Below are 14,063 nucleotides of genomic sequence, written 5' to 3' on the forward strand. Positions count from 1 at the left end.
GGTCTCGCTTGTTGTCTCATTCTCTGGTTCCCGTTGGACCTGGAATTGGTGCTTCCAGTAACATTAGAGTGTTGCTGTGCTTGCTGACCTTGGCTCGACGCTGTTGTGCCCTTTGCATTGGTGTTCGATCAGGGTTTATGTAGACCTGGTTTTTTACAAGTTCGTTGGTCGATTTTCTTAGATTTGGGGCTGTGCTGAGAATCTTCTGTCGCTTCTTGATTGTGTCGATTGAGTCCTTCAGTTTGACTACTAAGACGCGTGGCTTACTGCCATTTATTTGATTTCCCACGCGTACGACCTCACGAATGTCGTCGTCCTGCAGGTGAGCTCCCAAATCATTCTCTGTAGTTAGGTTAATCACCAAGTCTTTGTCAGAGGTGTCTTCTGACTCCGGGAGACCAAAGATCGCAACATTTGTCCGTTTTCCTTCTCTAAGTTGTTTTTCCTTATCAGCCTTCAGTATCACATCAACAGTAGTATCATAGCTTTGGATGGTGCTTTCCGTTGGAACGGGAGCTGGGAGCGAAGGACTGGGTGCATTTGACTGGAACGCTTCCCTCAGTTTTAGCTGCAGGAACGATACGTTTCTTTTGTTGCAGCTCTCGCATTCGTATTTGAAAAGACGTGAATCAGGATCTAGGCTCTTAATTGTTAGGAATAGATCGGCGTTTAATTGTCTACATCCCGCGTGCTCGTATTCACCACAGAAAAAGCATTTGATGGCCGTGGAATTTTCTGTCTGTAGATGACAGTAGCTGCATAGTTCATTTGCAGCGCTGAGCTCGATCGCTTCAGGTAAGGTGGCTTTTCCCTGTCCCAAGCTCTGATCCGAGATGTTGTTTTTGCCTCTGAATGTTGTTGGCATATCGTTGCTTGTGCTTTGTCTACAGGGAAAGCCTACTGAAATTGTGATGGGATTATCAAGATTTTTGGGTGGTCAACTCTAAGTCAAGATCATTCTTTGGGTATTTCAGCAAAAAAATTAGGTAAAACTCTAGTTAAGTGACTTCTTGCTATCTCGGAATGGGGTTAGGTTAGGAAAAAAAACTTTCAGAGATGGGTCTACAGGCTAAAGTATGACCTGGGAAGGTATTTTTAAGTACCTACCTCTATTCCCTCTTCCTCTAAAGGGTCCTGACCTTTGATGACCTTTAAAAATATGTATGTTATAAAAGTGAAAGGTAAAATTCTAGTTAATTGAATTCTTGCTATCTCAGAAAGGGTTTAGGTTAGGAAAATGAAACTTTCAGGGATGGGTCTAAAGGCTAAAGTATGTCCTGGGAAGGTATTTTAAAGTACCCTCCTTCATTTCTTCTCCCTCTAGAGGGCCCTGAAATTTACCTACATGACAGGTCTATACCTATTGAAATTTTGACAAAACACCATTTAACCTTAATTTTCAGTTACAAGTTGCTTTTTCTCTGCCTTTAGTTCTGAAAATGCAATTCCTGTTATTTTGAGTAGAATTTTGAGCCTTATTAATTTTTTTTTTCAAAATTTAGGAAATTTATGAAGCTGAAAACAATTTTGTTGTACTTCAGTTAAGCAGAAGATCTATTTTGCAAGGTTTCACTTTTATAACACACATATTTTTAAAGGTCAGGGCCCTCTAGAGGGAGAAGGAGTGGAGGTAGGTACTTCAAAATACCTTAACAGGACATACTTTAGCCTGTAGACCCATCCCTGAAAGTTTCATTTTCCTAATCTAAACCCTTTCTGAGATAGCAAGAAATCAATTAACTAGAATTTTACCAAAGTGAAATCTTGCAAATAGATCTTCTGCTTGAATGAAGTAAAACAAAATTGTTTTCAGCTCAATCCCAATGCCTATAGAGCTAACAACTTTGCTCAATCCCAATTTATAAGGTTTAAAAGATATGCAAATACATTTGCTAAATATTGAAAAAAAAACATGAAAGTCAAAAGCAATAAAAAAAAATATACTTAAATTGAAACAGATTATATTTGAGTGGCATAATAAATGAGGTTTCAATTGTTATAAATAAGCATTTTTGGAGTATACTACTCTTGAACAACTTGTTTATAAACTGGTGATGTTTTTAACCATTTTTCAATACCTTAACTAGTGTTGATAAGTTCTTGGTGTGGTTACAAAAATGAAATAGCCTATATTTGTGGCTCCTATAAGAGCTCAAGATGCAATTAGCCCCACATATCAAGCATTGAATTATGAAAGAAAAGATCAAAAGATGTTATCACTTTCATCCTAGCTATATCATATAGCCTAGTGCACAGCAAATTTCATTTTGCTTTGGATCCATGTTCATTTCATTTCATTTCAATGAAAATTCATTTCATTTGGATCCATGTTCATTTTCAGAGTTTTGCTGAAAAATATTGTACAGCTGTGAAAGAAGTGAAGATAAAGATTGTCTTCCTGCAAAATGCATTAACTAAGATTATTTATCATATTGTGAATAAAGAATTGTTATTTGAAATGTTTCCTATTGTAGCCTACTCCTGGAACTGTAGGTTTATACCCCCAGTAGCCTATTTTCAGCTTCCAAAACTTGCTCAAACACAAATTATCAGATTTCAAAGACCTACAATTAAACTTCCTAAATTTAGAAAAAAAAACACTGGTAATAGGCTACTAAAACTTTAGGTCAAACAACAGGAATTGCATTTAAAAAGCCAAACAAAAGAAACTGAAAATTAGTCAGTCAAGTAGGCTAAATTTGGTCAAGTTACATAGTGATCAAGAAGGGTTAACATTGGCCTAGTAGGCTAACTAAGCTAGAACATGCCTTCAGTCTTTTTGGCCCTAGATTCCATCTTGAGAGTTTAATTCTTCCTCCCATAGCCAATTTCCAAAATAGCCCAGTAAAAAATAGCTTACCTAGTACTCCACCAATACTCCTAGGTCTATATCTTAAACCACAAGGGAGATGGGTGAACTGTCTAGAAAAACGTGATGGTTAGAAACAGAATCAAATAGCCCTAAGCGATATAACAGGAGACTTTTTCATCAGGGGGACCAGTCCTTTACCTAATTAGCCTTTACAAAGTATTTAAACAAGTATACCACAGGAAAATTCCCAGGTCTATTTGGAGAGTCCTGAAAATACCTCACACCAACGAATTATGGCAGGAAATTACATTTGATAATGAAAATGATAAAATTTACCCCGCGTTCTTTTCTTCTTCTTTCCTTATACTTTGGTCGAAGCTCTTCCCTTCTGTTTAGTTTGTGGGAAGTGTGAGTACTTGAGCTACGTGTCCCCAGCAGTTTAAGGCCTAGAGGCCGGCTGGTACCAATACGGCTCTTCCTACTCGCTCTCTTCTGCACAACAGTTCTAAATTATAAGCCAGCTCATTTTCATTCACTTTTTTGGGTGAATATGTAACGGAATCACAAATTAACTTTAATATCCTTTAGAAACTCCAAAATCTCCGAGAAAACCAGGGTCGTAGAACTCTTTGATAACTGTTTTTAAAGTGTAGTGCTGCTACAGTAGGCTGCAAGCCTTGGTCTCTTATCTTAGGTAAAAGCTTTCTTCTTTTAGGAAAAAGGTCCTGACAATCAAATAGAATATGTTGGAGAGATTCTTCCCACTGGTAGCAAAACCTACACATTGGGCTTAGTGACTGCTTGGCTCTATATTTTTCTTTGTTTAAATAAACTGACCCACCTCGGATTCAAAAATATGTAGTGCTGGGTAATCTAGTTTGAAATGGCGAAGAATGCTGTGGAGATAAATTGGTCCAAATACGATTGATTCTGCTCCTCATTATATCCCTTGTAGTTTTTTGGTTGGACTCCAGATATTTGCTATCTGCTGCCTCCTGTGCAATCTCATCTGCTACCTCATTTCCTTTAATTCTACAGTAGTTGGGTACGTTTTGAAACTTAATTTTTATACCTTGTCTGGAAATTTGTAGAAGGGAATACTAATTGCTGATAAATCATAGTCAGGGGCTTCCCAATTTATTTTTGAGACCATCTGGAGGGCAGTTTTTGAGTCAATAAAAATAATCACTTTTCTTGATGGTGGGAGGCACTGCAGGAGAGTATTTAGAGCCATTTCAATGGCTTTCAGTTCTGCTGATAGGACTAAGGAGCCATCAGAAAGTCTAAGGAGCATCTTCAAATTGAAATCTGGTATGAATACATCTGCACCTGTCTTTCCTTCTCTTGAAAGTTCTTAAGCCGAACTGGCCAGACATGACAATAAACAATCAATAGAGATAAAACTTTGCAAAACGAAAACTTCAAACGAGACGACAGCCAGTAGAATTAAAAGACTAAAACAATGCGGAGATTTTGCCTGTATCCAAACTAGGCGTCTTCAGCACAAGATAGAAAATTAAAAGAAAACTAATCTAAAAAAGATAAAAACCACCACCAATTATAATAAATTCAATTGTCGTTACTTATCCACGTAGGGAAAAGCAGCTATTCGAGTTACTTCAATGAGAATCAAAGAGCAACTGAGGAAAAATTTATGAAAATTGAAACTTAGTTAACTATTCTGTTCCGAAATAATCATCTTGTAAGCTAACATTGAAGCAACTCTTTTTGGTCTAGTGGGTAATCTTGTCCCCTGGTGATTGTGTAAAATTTTAATTCCCCCATCGACTTTGGTTCATTTTTCAAAAGAATATCATAAATTGGGTCAATATTTAAATTCCCTGTGTCTCTATCTATCGAAATATTAGCAAATATATGTTTTTTAATTTCTATAGCCTCCCTCGCCCATTGAGAGAAACTTCTATCATTAGAAATAGCTGTAGCCTCATCAAATTGTACAAAATGTTCAGAATAAAAGAATGTATGTTCATCTAGAGCCGAAACAAAAGTTTCGGGAGGCTTTCTTAGTTGTAGGGTTTTTTCTATTGAGTTGCGATGCTCAATAAATCTTTCAGTAAATTGTTAGTGAGTTCTACCAATATAAAACTTTCCACAGGAACAAGGAATTTTATATAACCCACTAACTAAATCTCCCCGGGTTAAATCCTTCCCAGAATTAAGAAAACTACCTAATGGTCTCACTGATTGGAAACAAGTATCAACGTTATGTTTACCTAAAATTCTTTTAAGCATCTCCCCCAAAGTAGATAAATAAGGTAAAGAAATGAAACGTTTCGGTAAGTTTAATTCTGTGTACTGTGAAACCCCAATAACCCTATTGTTGTGTTTAATGCGTCTATTTTTTATTATTTTATCAATGAATTTAATCGGGTAGCTATTACAAAATAAAACATCCCTCAAATATAACAATTCAGAATCTAAAAACTCCCAGAAACAAATTCTGAAAGCACTATCCACCACTGCAATCACAACCCCTCGTTTCACTGAGATAGGGTGGCAAGAGTGAAAGTTCAAATACCTATCACTGTGGGTAGGCTTTCTATAAACTGAAAAAAGTAAATGGAACTCACTTTTGATCAATAAGATATCCAGAAAAGGTAGTTTATCACTTTCTTCAAACTCCACTGTAAATTTTACGTTTTTGTCAAAACTATTTAAATGTTTATGGAAGAGGTCTAAAGACTCTAAACCGTGTTTCTAAATACAGACCACATCATCCATGAATAGAAACAAGGAGAGAGCCTAAAACTGTGCATGGTGGAGGTTTCAATAGATTCCATGAAGAGATTTGCCAACAAAGGGGAGAGAGATGACCCCATAGCCAAACCAAACCCCTGTTTATAAAATTCACCTCTAAAACCAAAAATAAAGATAATTTTCATTTGCAAGAATAACCAATTTCATAATGACTTCAATCTCCAAACTCGCCATGGTCACATCTTGTATCAAATCAAAGTGCTTTTGTAATTTGATCCTTAATATATCCTCCCACTTTTTCACGTTACAATTTGAATACATGGACACTGCATCAAAACTACAGAGAATTGAATTCTCCTCCGGTGTGAAATTTTTTAACTTATTAGTAAGATCAGTGGAATTTTGTGTAAATGATTTTTGTGTTTCTAAGAGTGGACGAAATGCCACCGACAACCATTTTCCTAATTTTGCCACTGTTGATGAAAAAGTTGATACAATGGGATTGAGGTTGACTCCCTTCCTATGAATTTTGGGTAGACCATAGATCTTTGGTGCGGAACAACCTCTTGGATAAAATTTATTATAAAATTGTGGGTTAATGTGTAAATTATTTTTCAGGGACTCCAATTCCTTTCTAATCGATTTTACATATTTATCCGTAGTATCGAAATCCAATTTCTTGTAAAAATTGGTATCCGAAATGATTGTACAGAGGAGGAGCTTACAAGAGGATTATTTCGTAACAGAATAATTAACTAAGTTTCAATTTTCATAAATTTTTCCTCAGTTCCTCTTTGATTCTCATTGAAGTAACTCGAATAGCTGCTTTTCCCTACGTGGATAAGTAGCGACAATTGTATTTATTATAATTGGAGGTGGTTTTTATTTGTTTATAGATTAGTTTTCTTTTAATTTTCTATCTTGTGCTGAAGACTCCTTGTTTTATACAGGCGAAATATCCGCCTTGTTTTAGTCTTTTAATTCTACTGGCTGTCGTCTCGTTTGAAGTTTCTTTTTGTAGAGTTTTATCTCTATTGATTGTTTATTGTCTTGTCTGGCCAGTTCGGCTTAAGAACTTTCATTCGTCAAGCTTACGGACAGCAATTAGCCGCTTCTGTCAATTATTGTTTTTCTTTGGTTAAAAAACATGCAAATTTGTTAAATCAGCAAATTTTCTTAAAGAATTGCAAGAAGGAATCAGTGATTCCTAAATCTTTTAGAATCAATACCCATTTTGGTACTGAAAATGAATCAAAATTAAAAAACAAATTAAGCCTCATGGCTTTAAATCACATGACTTCCGAACAAAAACAAAGACGTTTTTAAGTTGTCAAAAGAATTTTGTCGAAAATTTTTTGAGGAATAACCTTCCATTTGAAATTTTTCTGAGGATTAAGGAAATGGCCGTTTGATCTTTCCACCATGATTTCCATTTGTCAAAGGTTCGTTTGGTCGACAAGTTCAATAGCCTTTTGTTTGAAAAGTTCCAGATTTCGGATACTTTTATCCTCGTTTTTGTCTGGGTCCTGCCACTATGAATTTGTCGTCTAAAACTCATAGTAGTCAACAAGAGGCAGTTTTGTCGAAAGGTTTTAGATTCTGTTTTCCAACCCCCATTTCTTATTCAAAAATAATTTCTAAGGTAGAGTCAGGAATTATGGCTTCTATTGATAAAGTCGAAGCTCCTCAAGAACTTAAAGCTGAAATCGTAAGGAAACTTAAGACTTTTAACATGAAAAAAATTGATAATGATAAAACAAAAAATGACATTAAAATACTTTCTGATTTTAAAAAGGATAAGACCCTTACTATCACTAGGGCAGATAAAGGCAATACTATTGTAATTATGGACACCGATGATTATGATCGTAAAATGAATACAATCATTTTGGATACCACTTTTTACAAGAAATTGGATTTCTATCCTACGGATAAATATATAAAATCGATTAGAAAGAAATTGGAGTCCCTGAAAAATAATTTAAACATTACCCCATAATTTTATAGTAAATTTTATCCAAGAGGTTGTTCCGCACCAAAGATCTATGGTCTACCCAAAATTCATAAGACGGGAGTCCCCCTCCGTCCCATTGTATCAACTTTTTCATCACCAGTGGCAAAATTAGGAAAGTGGTTGTCGGTGGCACTGCGTCTTTATTTCACGTTTCATTTCTTTACCTTATGTACCTACTTTGGGGGAGATGCTTAAAAGAATTTTAGGTAAACATAACATTGATACTTGTTTCCAATCAGGAAGAACATTAGGTAGTTTTCTTAATTCTGGGAAGGATTTAACCCGGGGAGATTTAGTTAGTGGGGTATATAAAATTCCTTGTTCCTGTGGAAAGTTTTATATTGGTAGAACTCACCAACAATTTACTGAAAGATTTATTGAGCATCGCAACTCAATAGAAAAAACCCTACAACTAAGAAAGCCTCCCGAAACTTTTGTTTCGGCTCTAGCTGAACATACATTCTTTTATCCTGAACATTTTATACAATTTGATGAGGCTACAGCTATTTCTAATGATAGAGGTTTTTCTTTGTAGGCAAGGGAGGCTATAGAAATTAAAAAACACATATTTGCTAATATTTCAATAAACAGAGACACAGGGAATTTAAACATAGACCCAATTTATGATATTCTTTTGAAAAATGAACCAATAGTCGATGGGGGAATTAAAATTTTACACAATCACCAGGGGACAAGATTACCCATTAGACCAAAAAGAGGTGCTTCAATGTTAGCTTACAAGAGGATTATTTCGCAACAGAATAGTTAACTAAGTTTCAATTTTCATAAATTTTTCCTCAGTTACTCTTTGATTCTCATTGAAGTAACTCGAATAGCTGCTTTTCCCTACGTGGATAAGTAGCGACAATTGTATTTATTATAATTGGTGGTGGTTTTTATTTGTTTTTTGATTAGTTTTCTTTTAATTTTCTATCTTGTGCTGAAGACACCTTGCTTTATAGAGGCGAAATATCCGCGTTGTTTTAGTCTTTTAATTCTACTGGCTGTCGTCTCGTATGAAGTTTTCTTTTTGTAGAGTTTTATCTCTATTGATTCCTTCTCTTAGCGATCCATCTGTATATACTTCCAGGTAATCTAGGTAACTCATTTGTTTACTCCTTAAAAATAGCTGAATTATGAACTGTTGTGGAAGGTTATCCTTACTATTAGGGATCAGCTCGAGAATGACTTGAGGGGCAACCATTCTCCAAGGGGGGGGGAATCTGTTATAAGTTTGCTATGAACATTTAAATCCCCAATGATTAATAGTTCATTTTCTGAAGTAACTAGCTTTTCAATATGACTAAACCAAGCGTGTTATGTGTGTGTCCGAAAGCTTATTTCACAAAGAATGCTGCATCCGGTTGCAGGGTTGTTGTTGTTTGGGGTTTGACGCGTTCGACCAATAGGTCATATGCGTTCGTATCACTCAGTTGTTCTGTGCCTTCTATGACCGTGTCCGAAATCTTATTTCACAAAGAATGCTGCATCCGGATGCAGGGTTAATTCCGAATACTCAGTCCGAAAGCTATTTTTGTCATTTGTTCTTTGAACCTCAAATCCCTACTCAACAGCAACTCAGTAGTAGGGGAAGAAACACAATTGTCAAGACTTTGATTTTGGATAGCTTAGGTCAGACACTGGGTATATCTAGCATTTACTATAGTCTTTGGTAGGCCTATGCCTAACAATAAGTAAGGCCCATGACTTTTTTATGATGGCAATTAAGATCAAAGGTCATCACTAGATTCAAGGATCAAATTTTCTCTGGCCTTTGAAATCTAGTGGTCATACAAATTGGGTGATCATTAGATTTGTAACATAGTGCATGTCCACTGATGCACTAAATATATCTCTGGAGAAAATAAAATGTAAATGTCACCAGAACCATCTAGACCATATCTAGTAGGCTAATAGAACTGAGATTTTCCATTACAAAGCTGCTGCTAAGAATCAGAAACACAAAGAATTGAGATTAGAAGGCAGTTGTGTTATAGGCCTTTATTATTTAGACCAATTAGATTTGTCCTATATTTTACCACCTTTTAGCTGAATTCTTTTGTTTTGCCTTTGCTTTGCTAAAAAGTTGTCTTAAAAAGTTCCAAGTTTAGAGAATTATGTTAATATTATTCTTGCTGATCAGAACAATTGCCTTTACAATTCCTTCTGTTTAAAGCATTTTAGAGAGATTATAAGTGCACCATAGGCATATTGCAGTCTCAAATGAGCTTGTGGAAAACAAATAGAACATATAATTTTTCTTATTTTGTATTATTTCAAGACCAGAATATCACACAACTAAGCTTTCATATTGCTTATTGTATCTTAAGTAAATACAATTCCTGATGGAGTTTTGTTGATACCTGTCTTAATTTTAATTTGTCTAAATAAAATGGATATTGTTTATGGGCAGCAACTATGACTTAATTTTTTTTTTAATATTTTCTTTTTTCAAACAATTGTTGTTCTGTGGTCACATTTGTGTTCTTTCCTAAGTGGCTGGCTCTCTAGCTTGAGAATCCTTTGTCCAAAGGGCACAGGTTTAATTCCTGGCATTACCAGTTTATTTGGTTTGGGACAGGGATCAGTGATGTGACTCTGTTAGCTCAGCTAGAATTGGCCCAACTTTTAAAGGTTACCTAAAGAAATGTAGGGACAGTAAGCAGGAAGGGCATGCAAAAGCACAGGATGGCTGGCCCCTAGCTTCCTATTGCACTTCCTGGCTAAAGGACCACCTGGTCCTTTACTGGGCTTCTGACTTAGCCATATAAGCTTTCTTTTAAACTTATTAAACATAAGTACAAATGAAGAAATGTCAGTAGGGTAGTTGTTCCTTTTCAATGAATTGTTGATGTATAGACAAGAGCGTGGGTCATGAGAGATGGCTGGTGAATGTTTTGCAAGGTTTAAAAATTTAGGCAATTGCTCAGGTTTGCAACTGAGCACAAGAGTAAAATTTTGTGAATGGTTTTTCTTTGTGACGGAACTGTGGTGCAATTAATTAATTTGTAAGGAATGTATATCAATTTAAAGAATTTTAAAAAAATCATTTGGAATTCAAACAAGACAAATAAATAAATAAAAGTATCCCTTTACAATCATTTAATGAATTGGCACAAATGTAGGTCACTCTTAAGATTGAAATGAACAAAGCTTCAATTATGAATCTGTTTTCTTTCAACAGACTGAGGGGGCAAACCTCCAAGCTTTGATAAATTCAATCTCACTTTTGGGCTCTTTTCAATGGGAACTTTCTTTGGATTTTTTTTTTTACCAACTAAAAACAGTAGGGAAAGCATCAGGTATAAGTGACTTAAGAGACTTGACAACATTTAGGAAAAGCTACATGCAACCTGATCTAAATAAGGATGCTATTGTAGAGTATCAAAGAGAAGCCTATGGATATATCCCAAATACAGTAAAGGCATATTACAAAGAACAAGAACAAGATCATAGAATACCACTGAAGTGGTAAAGAAACAAGGAAATTGCAAAAATTGAGATTATAAGATTAACAAGAAACTATGAAAATTGCAAGTACAGTACTAGCCTCCTTCCAACAGGACAAATAAGGGGATTCACACCCCAAAGCTCTGACTATTTTCAACTACACCTTTAGGAGCCAAAAAAAATTAAATACATTTTTTCACATGTCAAATATGACAGTTGACTCAGGAGTTTAGGGTCAGGGATTCAATACTCTGTGGTGCCACAAATGGAAGGACCTTTGCTGTCATAAGCATTGTTAATCCTAGCACACACCCACACTCAAATATAACATTCTGTAAAATCATAAACATCTTAAACAGCAAAAATAAAATACTTTTTTTTATTTTTGATACATATTATTTGAAAAAGGGCACTACAAGGCAAATATCAGGTTCATCAGCATGCTAAATTTGATGTGACAATGAAAAATTTGTTAAATCTTTTCTGGGATCAAATGTGTTAACTATAGATAACACAGACATTGCAATATCTATTTGTCCATCCATCTTTTTGATTGCGATTCTGAGACTATGGCCCTAGGTCAATAAGGCTAAGGCTTATAAAGTTTTTTTCATTGACCTTAGGTCAAATAGGGAAAGAGGAGGGGGTTCTATACACAAAAAGTAGAATTTTTTGTTGATTTGCTGAAGTTAGTGAAAGGAGTATCAAATTCAAATGAAAGATGGAATAAATGTACATAGCAAAATATCGCCAAATTGGATCCTACTAGAATTTATCAGATTTGTTTAGTATAATTTCAAGAATGGGTAAGGTGCTGTCTCTGATAATTGACCAAGTTTAAAAAAAAAATTCTTTAGATCAAAAAGCTTAAAAATAAATTTGTGCCTGATACACAATATAGTTAAATATATGTAGTTAAAGGAAAAGCTACCATATTTTTCATCCCTGGGAAATTAGTTTAAAGCCCTGTCCTGATTAGAAGAGGTAGCTCACATCAGGTTTCTCAAACATAATTCTAAAGGAGCTAGACCATGGTTACCTAAACAATGATCATTGACTTCTTGTTATGTTATTCTTGAAGCAAAAAATTAAGCTGTTTGAAACAAAGAGAAAACACAAAATTTCTCATGCCCTGCTAAAGGATTCTCCTAAGCAGAGTAACAGCTGATCAGCAGTTTTTTTTATAGTTGTTTAATAAAGTGATTGTTAATATTCTAGTTGAGTGACTTCTTACTATCTCAGAAAGGGGTAAGGTTAGGAAAATGAAGCTTTCAGGGATGGGTCTACAGGCTAAAGTTTATCCTGGGAAGGAATTCTAGAGTACCTACCTCCACTCCTTCTCCCTCTAGAAAGCCCTGAAATTTGCCTACATGACAGGTTTGTCAAAATTGAAAATTTAAAAGAACAACATTTTATCTTATCATTTAGTTACCAGTTGCTTTTTCTCTGCCTTTAGTTCTGAAAATGCAATTCCTGTTATAAGTAGAATTCTGAGCCATATCAATGTTTTTTTTTCAAAATTTAGGAAATGTATTGGCACATCTTTAAAACCTTATAAATTTGAATTGAGCAAAGTTGTGAAGTTGAAAACAATTTTGTTGTACTTCATTCAAGCAGAAGATCTATTTTGCAAGATTTCACTTGTATAACACATATTTTGAAGGTCATCAAAGGTCAGGGCCCTCTAGAGGGAGAAGCAGTAGAGGTAGGTACTTCAAAATACCTTCCCAGAACATACTTTAGCCTGTAGATGCATCCCTGAAAGTTTCATTTTCCTAACATAACCCCTTTCTGAGATAGTAAGAAGTCAATCAACTAGAATTTTACCAAGTGATTTTCTTTCAAATAGAATTGATCTACCCTAAATAGGGTGATAATCCTGTCTTCAAGCAATCATCACATTAAAGCTGCAAACCCATTGTTAACATCACAATGCAGATAAGCTGAAATAGCAGTATAATTGACTAAGTATCAGCGCAGTATTAGCATTTTAACCATGGTCTAGCTCCTTTAGAATCATGTTTGAGTAACCTGATGTGAGCTACCTCTTCTAATCAGGTTAAGGCTTTAAACTAATTTCCCAGGGATCAAAAATATGATAGCTTTTCCTTTAACTATATTGTGTACCAGACACAAATTTATTTTTAAGCTTTTTGATCTAAAGGAATTTTTTTAAACTTGGTCAACTATCAGAGACAGCACCTTACCTATTCTTGAAATTATACTAAACAAATCTGATAAATTCTAGTAGGATCCAATTTGGTGATATTTTGCTATGTATATTTATTCCATCTTTCATTTAAATTTGATACTCCTATCACTAACTTCAGCAAATCAACAAAAAATTCTACTTTTTGTGTATAGAACCCCCTCCTCTTTCCCTATTTGACCTAAGGTCAATGAAAAAAACTTTAAAAGCCTTAGACTTTTTGACCTAGGGTCATAGTCTCAGAATCTCAATCAAACAGATGGATGGACAAATAGATATTGCAATGTCTGCGTTATCTATAGCTAACACATTTGATCCCAGAGTAGATTTAACAAATTTTATCATTGTCACATCAAATTTAGCATGCTGATGAGCCTGATATTTGCCTTGTAGTGTCCTTTTTCAAATAATATTTAGCAAAAATAAAAGTCTTTTATTTTTGCTGTTTCAGATGTTTATGATTTTACACAATGTTATATTTGGGTGTGGGTGTGTGCAAGGATTAACAATGCTTATGACAGCAAAGGTCCTTCCATTTGTGGCACCACAGAGTATTGAATCCCTGACCCTGAACTCATGAGTCAACTGTCATATTTGACATATGTGAAAAAATGTATTTAATTTTTTTTGGCTCCTAAAGGTGTGATTGAAAATAGTCAGAGCTTTGGGGTGTGAATCTCCTTATTTGTTCTGTTGGAAGGAGGCTAGTACTGTACTGACAATTTTCATAGTTTCGTGTTAATCTTATAAGCTAACATTGAAGCAACTCTTTTTGGTCTAGTGGGTAATCTTGTCCCCAGGTGATTGTGTAAAATTTTAATTGCCCCGTCACCTATTGGTTCATTTTTTAAAAGAATATC

General features: G+C 35.0%; 2 protein-coding genes across 9 annotated transcripts in view; one reads left to right on the top strand and one right to left on the bottom strand.

The window, feature by feature from the left end:
- The window catches only part of LOC136039159 (uncharacterized), a 32,502-nt gene extending 29,358 nt beyond the window's left edge, over positions 1–3,144 (bottom strand). For 7 of the 8 annotated variants that reach the window (XR_010620382.1, XR_010620381.1, XR_010620384.1 and 4 more), the window contains exon 1: positions 3,047–3,144. The gene's annotated coding sequence lies outside the window, so the exon portion shown is untranslated. Of the gene's footprint in view, positions 1–3,010 lie in introns of all 8 variants that reach the window. The other variant, XM_065722665.1, reaches the window with a different exon arrangement.
- A 4,043-nt stretch (positions 3,145–7,187) lies between these two features.
- Positions 7,188–14,063, top strand: part of LOC136039636 (zinc finger protein 16-like) — an 86,003-nt gene continuing 79,127 nt past the window's right edge. The window contains exons 1-2 of the mRNA XM_065723533.1: positions 7,188–7,238; positions 8,954–9,176. Coding sequence (XP_065579605.1) covers positions 7,188–7,238; positions 8,954–9,176 — 274 coding nt within the window. The remainder of the gene's footprint in view (positions 7,239–8,953; positions 9,177–14,063) is intronic.

Source organism: Artemia franciscana, chromosome 19 (assembly GCF_032884065.1).
Source record: "Artemia franciscana chromosome 19, ASM3288406v1, whole genome shotgun sequence".
Taxonomy (NCBI): Eukaryota; Metazoa; Arthropoda; class Branchiopoda; order Anostraca; family Artemiidae; genus Artemia; species Artemia franciscana.